We start from the raw sequence: 14,597 nt of genomic DNA, 5'->3' as shown, positions 1-14,597 counted from the left end.
TCCTCTCTGAGGCTGGAGAAAGGAAAGGCCTGCTGGGCCACCCATCTTTCTTCAAGGTCCTTTATGTCTTCCCACTTCATACTCTTGCCTGAACTCTGAGTTCCACAGTTGGAGAGCAGACCCCTCAGCCATCAAGCACTGGCTTTCCTCTTCTCAGTATGCCCTGTTCCCCCTATCCCCCTGCAACTGTCCCACACTCACCTCCCCTATGTACTTGAGGGCATCCCACAGGGACAGGTAGAAAGCTGGTACCATCGGCTCATAAGACATCTTGGGAATAAGGTCAGGTGGGGGAGGTAGAGGGGCACCTGCAACACAGACAGACAACAGGGCCATCCTCAAAAGACCCATATGTCACCACCTCTTCAGCCCCCCCACCCAACTTCCAACTGTGGGCCCAATATGCTCCAGTTAATGACAGGAGGAACAGGAAGCTGGGTCTTAGCACCAGCCTAGGCCAATGCAGGAAAGCAAGGCATAGGGCTTTTCTCATACCCTCCATGTGAGATAAGGAGCCTTTACCTCTATAAAATGCAAAGGAAAAGCTGGCAAGACACAAGCTATGATGAAAACAGGCTTGTCTAGGATGTCCTTGCTCACAGATCAACTGGGTTTGAGGTGAGACAGTGAGGAGGTAACTTGTTAGGGGTTAGGAAAGAAGCAAGGGCCTAAGTTGGCACTTGAGTCTGCTGTCTCCTGGGTACCTGAGATGGAGCCAAAGAATTCTCGAAGTTTGACGTACTTGACTGTGTAATCTCCAGCCTCTGTCAGCACAGCATCATAGTCTGCAAGACACCAGGGCCCGTCAGTACCATTCCTGTCCCATCACGGTCATTTCTGTCACCAGGACCATGTGTACAGTAGCACAAAGAACAGCGAGAAGCTGAGTAGGCAGCAGGGTTTCCATCTCAGCAATTTGGGAGGCAAAACACTTTTGAGCTACTCAGTCAAAATACTGCAAACGCTAAATACAAAAACTGCCCATGATCACAGCATGACTGAATTTCTAGCTTTGGGTGGAATTTCCACTTTCTGGGGACTCTCAACCTAAAGAGGAGCAGGGTCACACCACTTTAAGGGGCTGGACAGGGAGGGGAGCCTCCCATCCCACCCTGTCACCAGGGGGCCTCTCGTACTTCCTCTAGCCAATTTCTGCCAAAGAGGCCTCTCCACAGAGGAGCCAGCTCAAGAGCACATCAACTGCTAGAGTTTCCCACTGTTCTGAAAGTGTAAATTGACCATCCAAAGTCTCTGCCTTCCCAGATACTTTACTGCCAAAGACTCTGAAGATGCCAGAAGTTGATTCAAGTACATGCTGGGTGGACCACAGAGGGGCAGTATTGAGGAATACTTGCCATAGCTGGTGACATCAGACTTATAGTCATGAAAGTGCATGGCTCCACTTATGAAGCCAAAATTGGTGCCTCCGTGGAACATGTAGAGGTTGATGGAGGAGCCGGCATCGATGATGGCAGACACTGTTTTTAAAACCTCTGCAGGAGGAGGGAGAAAGGGGGGTATGCAGAGCAAGTGAGAGTCTGAGACAAGCCTAGGAGTACCATTTGGTCTCATTTTTCCCAGTCCCTCTTCAAGGCCAGCTTGGTTGCTCTGTCATTCAGCTCTCACTGAAACTCCAATCACAGAGTAGGGGAGGAAGAAGAAGCATGGGCCAAAATTACCACCCCAGAGCTTAGGCCCTGAATGTTTTCAAGCTAGTTAAGTCTCCATAAACTCCAATGTGAACAGCCTTCTCTATCCAGCAGGCTTCTCCATGTGAGTCTTGCTGACTCACGGCTTATAAAATGCACAAAGATGGCACTTAGTAGGGAACAGAATACTGACTACCCCATCCTACCTTCATTAGGAAATGAAACATAACATGAAAATATCAAAGGGGAAAAAAACTGGTTAATAAATACATATTTTATTAATATAAATCAAAAAATGCAAACTAAATAATGGCATATTAAATATACAAACTATTTTAACACTCAGTGCTGATCATCTGTGGGAAATGCTTTCACTTAATAATGATAAGTAAAAACTGCTACAATCTTTCTGGAGGGCAGTTTGGTAAATACACATATCAAAGTTGTACTACTGTCACAATTCTTTTGTTTTTCTATGGAAATAATATGCCAGGTATACCCAACTGTACGTTCAAGGATGCTCACTGAAATGCTCAATGAACAAAACCACTGAAAACATCCTAAGAGACTGGGGCAATAAAAAATATAGATTCTTTTAAAATCTATATTTGATTATATAGAAAGCTACCCACATGTGTCATTAACTGGCACAAGCGGGTGGCACACAGCAGTGCACACAGGGAGAATTGCCTGCACTGTGTGCATCTAAGTGTTTTCTCTGGGCTCTGGGATTTTTATTTCTTTTTTTATACTTTTTATTTATTTTCTGGATGCTTGCAATAGGCATGCATTACTTTTCTAACTACAAAAACATAAACAAGCAATGTTAGAAGTCCTACCGGTCACTTTAAATGTCAAGACAAATGACTATGGAATATTAGGAGCTGACTACTACACACAGATAAACCCAGGAGCTGACTACCACACACACATAAATGCAGGAGCTGACTGCTACACCCAAACCCTGTAGCTGACTGACATTAACTGGCAGCTTATTTGAAACTTATTCTTGCTTCTAATGTCAACACACATGCTGGATATAGGCACTGCAAGCACTCACCAGAAGAATCCAAGATATTGTGAGGGCCTCCCCACGAGTCAAACCACCCCGTCCAGTACTCCATCACCATCTTGGGCTGAACCCCCTGGACAGCACAAAATAAAGAGTTAGGCAGGCCAGATGAGCAAGGGGAAGACCTTCTCATGGGAGAGCCCCAGACCTCTGTCCTCCCAACTCTTCTCTAGCTGCACATTCCTGGTCTTGGAGTCTCTGGAAATAGAGCACAGGAAAGGGCCAAATTTACTGGCACTGTCTCACCCACCATGTGTGGGCTCCAAACCTATAGGATAGAGCAGAAGAAGCTACCAAAGTTGACACAGTGGGCCCTGATGGCTTAATGTGGCTTTAACAGTGCATACATGCTAGCAAGAAGACACAAGCTTGCTTCTGAGTCAAACTAAAGCTTTGCTATCCTCTCCCAGGGAAGGAGAATGCTGTCCAGAATAGCTCTGTGTCTGAGAGGTACACTGTGAGCACAGTTTCCTCAGGTGCTGCTCCCTATTAGCCAAAAGAGTCAGAGAGCTACAGAGTGGGTCCTCTTCAAGATTTACCTTAGTTTAAACAGCAGTCTGCAGCAATTTTTTGGGCCAGAAATCAGAGCCTTACAGCACAACTATTCAGAGTGCAGGTTCTGCAGCCACAGTTTGGATCATATCTTGGTTGTGACACTTAACAAGCCTTAAACAGTATTTCAGAATACTGGAGTTGGCACAGGATTACCCCCAGGAAACAGAGATCATTCCTGGGACCATGCTCTGCTCTGCCAAGTCTGCAGAAGCCCCAGAGCACCTACAGGAGGTGTGAGGACCAATATTCAGTGTTTCAGGCACTGTGCTCAGGAGCCTTCTTCATAGGCTCAGCAACAGCTCATCAAGTGTCCTCTCATCAGTGATAGGCTCACACTAGAGGGCAACTGCATATGGAGCAACAAGATCTGATCCAGGTGTAGGCAAAAGTTATGGTCCATCAAGTAGAAGGTACCAGCCACTTTTACTTTGGGTAAAAGCCAAAGTAGTCACATTAATCGTTTTAGCAAGACTAGTGGCTTGGATTTCTTTAGAAGTCATCTGCCTCCCAACAAGGGGGTACACTGTACCATGTTGAAGTCACTAAAAACAGGGAAGCACATCTCAGGAATCTCCAGTGCTAGGCGTGGGCTCGTTGGCTCAGGGGTGCCAGGGTCAAGGAAGGTGGATGTCCACCGTGGCCCAGCTCACTGCACAGCACAACATGGTCAAGAGCTGGAACCCTGTAGCCACACTGTGTTATGATCCCTGGGCCACCACTCACAAGGTACTTGATCCATTTAATGTCTCTTTAATGGGAAAGTAGGAATAACAGTAGTATCTCATGGTCACCTGGTAGACTGAATGACATAGTGCACACTAAGCCATAGCACACAATGGCTTCCAGGCAGGAAGTGCTTGAGAAACCCTGCATAATTCCCCTCACCACAGGGCATGGACTTAAAGGATGAGTGAGGTGCTGGCAGGTGACTCATGGCTAGGATATAAGACTCGTGCTGTGCATTCAGAGAGCCCTGGGTCTAAACAAGGAAGCACCTAATCCCCCTTCCTTAAGGAAAATAGACATCTTTGAACTGTGCACAAGAAAGCTCTTCAGCAGGGCCATCGTGTTGGCAGGACAGCTGGACTGGGAGGCACAGGTGTGGCTAGGTCTCCAAGGATGCCATGAAGTGTGACACAAGGCACTGAGCTATGTCAGCTGCTATTCTGGTGCTTCCAGACATGACCTCGTTGACTCCTCTAGCAGCCATGAGTTGGTGCTATGAACTGATATACTCTCATCATCCCTGCTTGGGAAGAGAAAGAGATACACAGAGAGGTCAAGTCACTTGTCCAAGGTCACATGGCCAGGGAAGCTCATAGCATCCTGTGTGTCTCCTTGGCAGCACTCAGGCTCAATTCTCCTTCATTACCATGTGATTGTGTATGTCACATGTCTCTCTGTCCCCAAGTAGGTTATCACTGCAAAAGAATAGAGACTCTGCCATATTAGTCACACAGTGTAAGAGGCTCCACCACCACTGCAGACCTAAGCAGGCACCCAGGAAATACTGGAGGAGGGGAGGGAAGGAAGATGAGACTCGGTGTGGGTCTTCTGGATCTATCACTCATACCTGCTCTGTCTCACAGAAGCCCACATGGAGCAGGCCCCATACCATCCCATCCTCCTGGGAACATGTCCCACCCATTCTGGCTGTCTGCACTCCAGAATTAGCCACATCAAACATGGTGACTCCATGTGGATATGCCTGAAGACACAACCCCTCACTGTCTACACTCCAGAAGTAGCCATATCAAACATACACGTGACCTCACATTGCCATGGTGACTCCATGTGAACATGCCTGAAAATACAACCCCTGCTCTAAAGGTCTATCAGCTAGAAAGGAAAACAGTCCAATATCTCTACAGGCATCTGTTCACAGTGCAGGGACCCAATGTGGACATGGGGAGACATTCATGCCCTCGTGAAGCAGGTGACAGGAGACCTTAGGATCACATCTGTCTCCTTCATAACAGGTGTGTACTGTAAATGCCCATCAACCTGACAGAAGTTGAGATATATCCAGAAACTCTTTTCTCTCTCCTGACCTGGAGTGGACCCGGCTTCCTGTCTTGCTAATGACAGTAATCTTTCTAGGACTGGAAGTGCCTTACAGGTTAAGGTCAGACACTACACACAGCAAAGAACAGAAAAGTATTTATCTTCTCCCTCACTCCCTGGGAGTGAGTCTGGGGCTAGTGGAGTCCACAGAAGTCAAGAGCCCTCTATGAGTGCACTGAAAGGGCCCTCTCCCGGGGGCAGTGACTCTCAGGCACCCCCCTCCCCCAAAGCTGTGTCAGCCTGCCCAGTAACACCACAGAGCAGCTCCTTGGCGGCCTGCTGTGCAGGTGTATGGAAACAGGGGCCATGAGCTGATGCTGGGGCAGCAGCTTCCTTTGGACTGGACTTACCTGGACACTTAGGAGAAACTTGGTCAGCAACTGCAGCTCATGTGGCGACTGTAAGTTGATGGTGGCCAGCACTATTAAGTGGAAGGAGGAGAGAGAGATGAGGAATTGTCCCAAAGCCAGGAGACTTTCTGAATTGCCCCAGACCCCTCTCAATCTTCTGGTACAATAAAGGATAACCACACTGAGAGTGAAACTAAGCACATGGAAAAGTGACCTGTCTACCTTGGGAATTCGCAAGCACTGCATGGGAGCATGCCCGGCCTGGCAGGCAGCCTCCTGCAGTGGCCAAGCCTACTGGTTATGACGCTTGACACCACCTCCTCTTAGAAGTTCACTTCTGGGATGCCAGGAGACTGACCTTGCTCATTTTGGAGATTCCAGCACTCAGCACAGCACTGACAACGCAGTTGCTCGCTGAGCATCTGTTCTTGATTAATTGTGATGTCTACAAGCAAAGTGTGGAGTGTGCATGCCTGTTGATTATTCTTTTCTGGGAATCAGAGCCTGATCTTTACTTGGCACCCTAAGGGTCATGATGCAAATGAAGCCTCCTGTTTTATTTCTTGATAAGGACTAGTTTTCTATTCTACTCCATAATGTGTTCCTTTTAAAATTTAATGCTATTTTCATGGTTTTCCCTCAGTGAAATACATGGTTAAGGAAGATATGCTATGTTTGGCCAACAACATAGCTGTCCCTCCACCAACCCTAGCTTCAGAGCTTGATTCTAAGGCTCCTCACCTGCCTGTGGTCCACTTGCACACAGCCCTCACAGGTATGGCCATGCCCAGGCTCCAGTGGCCTAGGAATGCATGACAGAGATTGAGCCAGTTTGGCAAGCATGACCACCCTGACACTCTCTTGTAGGACATAAGCCTTCGATTACCATTGAAGAAAGACAAACAATACCTGACAGACAACTGCATCTGGGAGGTACAACCTGCCTTGAGGTAGATGCAGAAAGGGGCCATAACCGGAGCCCTGTGACACTATCCCCTTACCCTGCACAGTCACTGCAACTCACTGGCTAAGTCCTTACACCATGGTCCCTCCCCACCTCAAGTTAGAAGCCCCTTGAAGATAGCAGGCCTGTCTGAAACTGGCCATGCAGAAATCTCAAAGCCCACAAGCTTCACATGGCTCACCGAGCACAATGTCTCTGCCCTAGCCTTCCCTACACCTCATAAAAATACAAGGAGAGGATGGATGGACCACAAGGAACAAGGATGAGAGGAGATGTCAGAAAATCCCAGGACACTGGAAAAGGATGTCAGGACAGTAAGTAGCCTAGGAGAACGGAAGAGATTATGATGGTTCCCACTCCAACTCAAGGCCACATCCCAGCCCATCCCCAGGCCTGAGCTCCATGCAAGGGAGGATACCCCCTAAGCTCATGTCCCCAGCCTCAAGCCTTCTTCCCACCCACGCCCATTCCCTCAGAAGGGACCACACTGTCTAGGAAGGGCTCCAGGTCAGGGTGTACCAGGGAGGTGGAAGAGAAGACTGAAGGGCAGATGCAGGCAGTCTAAACAAGGGCACTTCTCCTCCTCCTCTGGCCTGATCCAGAATATCTGCAGCAAGATAACAAGGTCTTCTTCTCCAGGAACACCTAATGGTGCTAAAGACAATATCTCCAATCCGACATCTGAGCTTCCATCCTTCAAATAGCAACCATTGCCCGTGGAGAAGAACTCCCATCAACAGCCTCCCCACACTCCTATATGGCTGTTGAGTGGTTCTTTCTTAAGCTGCACAGCAAGAGCCAGACAATCCAGAATGTCCCCTCACGTGGGAGACTAGGTAGAAGAGGCAGTAGGAAAACACAGCAAGCAGAACCGATGAAAAACACATACAGTGTTTGAAAGCGAAAGGTTAAATTATTAGGATAAATTCTTATCTCAGAGAGATAAGAAAGATAATAGCAATTTTAAAAGCATGCTCTAAGGAAGAAAATACAGTCAAGAAAAACATGATCCAGGAAATAACAGGAGGAAAGTGGAAGAAGCTGACTAGAAAGTAGAACTGAAGAGCATCACGAAGAACTGCAATGCCCTGTCCTCCCACCGTGTGCTCTATAGACGCTCCATGAAGTGAGGCGTCTCATACAAGGCACACAGTTGTGAAATGCCAGAATGCCAAGGAGAAAAGGAATCCTAAGCTTTCTAGACATGGCAAGGAAGGAGAAAACGACATATAAAAGGATCAGGACCAGAATGTCCTTGTGCATCAGCAGAAACAGTGAACACAGGAAATAAGGGAGCAGTGCCTTCGGGGTTCCAGGAGATGGGATTCCACACAGGAGGTCAGGCCCAGGAGAAAGGCTGCAAACAGGCCCCATGTGGATGGAAACAGGAAAGCGAGGGCAACAGACAGCCAGATTAGACCTGAGAGAATTGAATACGTAAGGGTGCCTGGAAAACACCAGTGATGGGTGTTTGGAAGATCCTTGGTAAAGCATTTGCTTAAAAAAGAAAATAGTTGGTGGGGCGGGGGGCGGGATGGAGGGGACCATAGAGAAGAAATAAAAGGAAAAACAAATGGGATGACCACAGTGAGAGTGAAACCAAGCACATGGAAAAGTGAGCCAGTATACCTCGAGAATTTGCAAACACTGCATGGGAGCATACCCAGCCTGGCAGGCAGCCTGGAAGACTACCAGCATCCTCCCAGGCCTGTTGTCAGGACACTGGCAAGCACTAAAAATATGTTCGGCATCAAAAGGCATCTCCCTACACAGCCACAGTCCCTCCTGAACCTGTCTGTGGTTAGGCCTTGGAAGCAGTCACAGGGAAATAGCACCACCACATGGAAACAGTGGGAATCACTGTGGGTCCTGGGGACAAGAGCTTTCTCCTCCCCATTCATCTGACAGTCACTTACCGGGTGCCAACCACGTGCCAGGCACTGCTGTAGCAATACAGAAATAGAAGTTCCTATCTATCAGTTCAGTCCATGAAGGGAAATACAAAAGAAAGATAATAAAGTGTAGAATGTTCTACAGTGGAGGGAAGTACACCTATAGGCACCCACAAGAAGGTCCCACCACAATGACAGGAGAACACTGCACCATTTCAGTCCACAAACTGTCTGGACATGAAAGCACAGCCTGAACAAGACTAGCAAACCCAAGCCCCTGCAGAATGTATGGTGAAAGCAAAATAAATAAACTACCCAAATGAGAGGAGGCAAAAAGAAAGCAGAGGGAAAGAACTGGATGAGCCCCAAGAGGAGGCACGGCTTCAGGGAACAGCTATGCAGTGCTCTGGAGGAAGTACAGTGTCCCTGGGGACGGGGATCCAGTATGTTCCAGGACCAGCCAGAGGGTGAGAAGGGTGGATCAGAGTCAGCAAGGGGAGAGCAGCAGGAAGTGAGCTCAACCAGGCCCCCTGGAGGCTGCCAGGCCCTCTGTGATCCTTCTCAGAATATGCACTACACTATGAGTGAGATAGGACCGCATGAGTTCAGGCAAGGAAGTAAGATAATTGCAATGACATTTCCAAAGGCAGACACAGGCTGCTGTGCTGAGAAACAGTGTGGAAGAGTCCATGAAAACAAGGGCACTCAGTCAAAATGCTACTGCAATCATGTGAGTGTGAAATGATGGTCCCAGGTAAGGGGTTAAGCATGTGTGAATCCCAGATACATCTGGAAGATAAAGCTAAAGATGGAAGGATGCACAACAGTTTGTGAGCCAGACGTATAGGAGAGGAGTCGAGGTGACTAGAGGGTTGGGGCCTATGTAGCCGGGAACAGAGCTGTGGTTTCCTGACAGGAGGAGGACCACAGTGGGCAGCAAGTTGCAGAGTGCTGCTCCTGCCTAGTGCTCAGCAGGCGGGAGATCAGCTACAGAGCTGGGCGTGGCACTCGGGCTCTGACACAGACCCAATGACCCTCTGCAGCCTGGAGCTCCAGGTCTAGTGCCAAATTCATGGGAGCGGAACAGACACCAGAGAAGTCCCTGCCTGTGCCTCAGTCCTGCCTAGGGAAGCACACAGCAGAGCCAAGCAGCTGCCTTTCCGTAGCATCCATGCAAGTACCTCCCTGGACGACTCCTTTGCTCAAGCCATCTTTGTTGTCTGAAGTCAAGAGCAGCTCCACAATACCATGGTCCTCCAAGGCCTGTTGAGGGAAATAGACAAGTCAACGTTTGCCTCATTCCTCAGAGCTTCTATGGTGCCATGCATCTGTGGATGGGGTAGCCTGAGGAACAAGAGGGACAGACCTAAATGAAGCATCTGCTTCTCTGCATAACACAGAAAAGCCCATCTCATCTGCACCTACCGTGTTCCACAAAGTTCCGGTCAGTTTGAGCTCTAGTTGCAGCAGGCAGAGCTGTTGAGCTCTAGCAGCCCTTGGTTGCTCTCGATCTGGCAAGGGCCTAGTCTGGCTGGCTTGCTGCTCCTAGACAGACCCACTCTGAAGCTGGCTCAGGGAAGCAGGCTGCCACATCATTATCCAGCAACTACCTGCTGGGCTCCAGCGAGTGGCTCAGGCCTCTAGGGTGGCACCCACATCCTCCCCTTCACTCACACCATGACAAGCGGCCTGTTCCTTCCCCATGCCAACCAGTGTGGGCATGGTCAGCAGCAAGGACTAGGATGGCCCAGCCATGCCCAGTCACATGCCCATGGTGCTCTGCCTATGCCTATTAGGGCAGGAGGCATCCTTGGAGGCTGTAAATCAGAGGACAAAGGAGAAGAAACATACTGTGCTTGAGGAGCTGTGACAACTGTTACTAGTCAGAATAGCCACTAGCATATATACAGCACTTGCTACTGTGCCGGGCCTTCGGCTAGGCATCTCACACAGGCTGCCCCAGCCAAGCTTCACAGTGAATGTTTTAACAGTATAGATGAGCCTCAGAGAGGCTGACTCAAGCATCACAGGTTACAGGGCTAATGGGACTGTGTGGGCCTGAACCCAGAGTCTGTCCTCTTTCAAAGGTTCTGCTCTGGAGCTCTAAACTTTCAGACCAGGAACGTTAGCAAAGGGGCTTTTTCTATCATTTCTCCTGCAAATATATAACCTAACCAGACTGTTTATTTCAATTGAAATATTTTGGGAACAGGGGAGACAGAGAAATGTGGTGGGTAAATAAAGCTCCGGTCTAATCCCACACACTGGTGAAGGACCAGCAGAGGGCACTCCAGTTCTCAGGCATGACAGAATTCATGAGGCCAGATGAGATTTCTATCAAATGCCCCAATGAGATTTCTATCAAATGCCCCATCTACTGCCTCATGACTGACTAACTAGTCACTTACTGATGTTTAACAAACATTTGCTTATTATTACCATACATGCATACACGTAATCTTTCCCAGATATTAACTGATTGACTCTGCCCTGTAAGGGATACTTATTATTTACTGAGCACCAGCAATCCTCAAGTGTAGTCAGGGACTTTGTGCCTGCCATCTTACACCATTCTCACTTTAAGGCGTTCTTGTCTCCATGGTGCATGCACATGATGAAACTTGCCCAAGGTCATCCAACGCTGGTCGTGTCTACCTTTCTGTAACACCCTCAGAAAAAGTTGCACAGCAGTTTGGGAGGGGTCCTCCCGGAAGCTTCAGGGTAACAAAGGCTCAGAGCTGCTGCTTCTTTGTCTGCCTGTGTCATACATGGGTACCTTTGCCCAGACACCAGGGGAGCATGACTTAGCAGGGCAGGCCCCTGAAGGAGCTGCAGAGCGGCACTCTCCTCTCTCCCTGCTCAGTGGAGCTCTCCTTTCTGTAGCTGAATAAGTAAACAACTGCAGGAGAAGTCCCAGGGACCAAGAGAGAGTCTGAAGGGACTAGGTGTAGCAGAAGAAGCTCTCAAACCTGTGCACAGGATGGGATCTTTCTAGCTAACTCAGAAAGGAAGAAGATGAGGTGTGCCCTAATCCAGGCTGTAGCTGGGCTTGGCCATGGGGACTATGCTTGCTCCTTTCCAGCTTGAGGATGACACCCTTCCTGGAAACAGCCTTGTTCTCTACTCAGAGGACTTTCTTCAGGTGAGAAGAAGGGAGAAGAGTGGATAAGAACCCACAAGCTGAAGGGTGTGAGTCTCAGTTCCAGCCTACAGGGCTTGAAATAATTTCCAGATGGAAAATTATCTGCATGTGACAGCAGAAGAGATGCTGCCCAGGGCATCAAGGGCCAAAGCCAAAGCCATCACGAGCCTTCCTCAACTCATACCACAGCCAAACCAAGTACTCTAAAACTAATACCAATAATTCCACCAAAGTCTTATTTATTCACAACTTACAGTATTAGAACAGTACTAAGTCACATGATCTTATACAAAACAATTCAGAGGATTCGATACTCTTATTAGTCCCACTTTGTAGAAGAGAAAACAGAAGTTTAGAAAAACCAAAGTATTTGTTCAAAGTCTCAGCTACTAAGAGACAAAAACCAGATCTGAAATTAGCCTGTTCTTTTAAGTGTCACCCTGCCTTTCCCTGGTCTGCTGTACACTGAATCAGTAGTTCTCAACCTCCCCCACACATTGGAATCAGCTGTCTAAGACCCACCCCAGAGATTCTTATTTAATTTGTATGGTATATGGCCTGAGCACAGGGATTTTTTAAATCTCCCTAAAGAAAGCCAAAGTGCAGTCAAGGCTGTGAACCACTGCTCTAGATGCTGGAAGGAGAGCAGTTTCTCCAGAAAGTCTTTCCTAATCAATACCACTCAATTAAGGAAATGCCTTTTTTCTCAGCCCCTGCAACACCACATGTGTACTGCACTCCCCAAATTAAACTCAATTGATAATGGACAAATAAGTCACAACCCCGCTGAAACAAACCATAGATAAAAATCCATTAATAAATGATGTTGGGAAATGTAGCATTAATATGAGAAAAATATTAGACCCACATGTCACACCACAGCTGATAAAAATCCCAGAGAAAGGAATATAAAGAAATGAACCAAGCTGATTCTTACCTTCTTGATGTAAGGCATATAAGCAGGGTCTTTGTTATAGGAACCATATTCATTTTCCACCTGCACTGCAATGATGGGTCCCCCATGCTTGTACTGAGGAGAAGAGATGGCAATCAGAAGCTGAGTTTGTGGTAGGACCTGTATTATCTAAATGCCTCATACCTATTGTCAATTGCTAGCAAAATATCCCATTTGAAGACAAAAGTCTCAAAAAGTTTGATATATAATTGAGAGTCCTATCAGTAAGACAGTATAATAGGAAGCACCAGGCCCTCGTTCTCCCGTGGAAACATAAACAACTACAAACTAAAATAATTTTATAGGAACTCTAGAAACCAGTCAAGTGTCTAAACCACCCAATCAAAAAACAAAAGCCACATGAAAAATGGTAGAAAATTTTATAATTGTTTTTGACTCATCCTTGCCTCACTCCATGGTGTGGTTGGGAGGAAGTCCCCCAATTCCTAGTTCCCTCCCTCACAAGAGAAGGAGTAAAATGAAAGGTAATTACACAATGTTCTGACTGTGGGCTGCCCAATGGACTACTTTCTGTCTTGTCTGACTTGGAGCTCAGACAGAAAACATCAGCATAGTTTGGCCTGAGGTTGGAAGCTACAGAAGGCAGTAGCAGGTGCCTCTGAGTGTGGAAAGTTCCAGGGGACTACAAACTCGTGAATGTCTATGGCAAAAAATTAGTTGAGATGTTAAGTCTTCACACTGGGCTGATCTCCAGGCTCAGGGGCCCAGTTATCAGTGAACATTTCCCCTGCTAATCTGTAAAAACTGGAAAAGGTAACTTTTTTTTTCTTAATGCCTAATATTCAAAAACAAAACTATACAAAGAAACAGGGAAATATGACTCATTCAAAGGAATAAAATAACCCCCCCAAAAGAGTATTTGAAAACGCACACACTAGACTTAGTAAAGACTATAACAACTGTCATAAATGTGCTCAATAAGCTAAAAGAAAAACTGATAAAGAACTAAAGAAAACCACTAAAATATTAATGAAAAAAATGAGAGTATCAATAAAGAAATAGAAATTATTTAAAAAGAATCAACAGAAAACCTGAGGATGAAAATATATCTAAATTGAAAAATTTACTAGAGGAGGACAACCTCAGATCCAAACAGGCAGAAGAAAGAATAAGTGAACTTGAAGATAGGTCAGTTTGAAATTCAAGTCTGAGGAACAAAAAGAATACTGAATGAACTAAAGTGAACAGAGCCTAAGAGACTTATACAATACCATTAAGCAGACCAATATACACATTCTGGGAATCTTAGAAGAAGAAAAAAGAAAAGGGCAGAGAGGTTATTTGAAGAAATAATGGCTGAAAACCTCTAAAATATGAGGAAAGACATGAATATGCAAATCCAAGAAGCTCAATAAACTCCAAGTAGGAAACCTAGAGAACCATAGACACATTATAATCAAACTGTTGAAAGACAAAGACAGACTCTTGAATGCAGCAAAAAAAGGTAGCTTGCCACATATGAGGGATCCTTAATAAGACTATAAAGGATATATCAGCAGAAACCTTGTAGCCTGAAGGCAATGGGATGACATATTCAAAATACTGAAAGAAAGAAAAAGTGTCAACTGATAATTCTATATCCAGAAAAACTCAAAAATGAGGAAGAAATTAAGACATTCTCATACCAAAAAAAATGTTTTTTTAACTGAGGGAGTTTATTATAACTAGACCCATCCTACAAAAATTACCTAAATTTCAAATGAAAAGATGTTAGACAGTAACTTGAAGCCATATAAAAATATAAATAAGCCGGGCTCAGTGGCTCAGCCTATAATCCCGTGCCTTTGGGAGCCTGAGGTAAGTGGATTGCCTGAGCCCGCGGGTTCGAAATCTGCCTGGGCAACTCGGCGAGACCTCATCTCTACAATAAATCAAAAATTAGCCAGGCGTAGTAGCGCGCCTGTAGTTCCAGCTACTTGGAAGGCTGAGGCGG

General features: G+C 46.6%; 2 protein-coding genes across 4 annotated transcripts in view; one reads left to right on the top strand and one right to left on the bottom strand.

Annotated features, from left to right (window-relative positions):
• GLB1L2 (galactosidase beta 1 like 2) overlaps positions 1-14,597 on the bottom strand; it is a 40,104-nt gene that overhangs the window by 5,049 nt on the left and 20,458 nt on the right. For both annotated transcript variants that reach the window (XM_008069551.1, XM_021718340.1), the window contains 7 exons: positions 12,626-12,718; positions 9,728-9,809; positions 5,691-5,761; positions 2,710-2,794; positions 1,356-1,493; positions 705-785; positions 202-308 (listed from right to left, as the gene is read on the bottom strand). In XM_008069551.1, coding sequence (XP_008067742.1) covers positions 202-308; positions 705-785; positions 1,356-1,493; positions 2,710-2,794; positions 5,691-5,761; positions 9,728-9,809; positions 12,626-12,718 — 657 coding nt within the window. The remainder of the gene's footprint in view (positions 1-201; positions 309-704; positions 786-1,355; positions 1,494-2,709; positions 2,795-5,690; positions 5,762-9,727; positions 9,810-12,625; positions 12,719-14,597) is intronic.
• Positions 1-14,597, top strand: part of B3GAT1 (beta-1,3-glucuronyltransferase 1) — a 57,175-nt gene that overhangs the window by 37,603 nt on the left and 4,975 nt on the right. The gene's annotated exons all lie outside the window — the stretch shown is intronic.

Source organism: Carlito syrichta, unplaced genomic scaffold (assembly GCF_000164805.1).
Source record: "Carlito syrichta isolate Samal-C Ts95f unplaced genomic scaffold, Tarsius_syrichta-2.0.1 Scaffold312097, whole genome shotgun sequence".
Lineage (NCBI taxonomy): Eukaryota > Metazoa > Chordata > Mammalia > Primates > Tarsiidae > Carlito > Carlito syrichta.
This window is presented reverse-complemented; position numbering and strand designations above follow the sequence as displayed.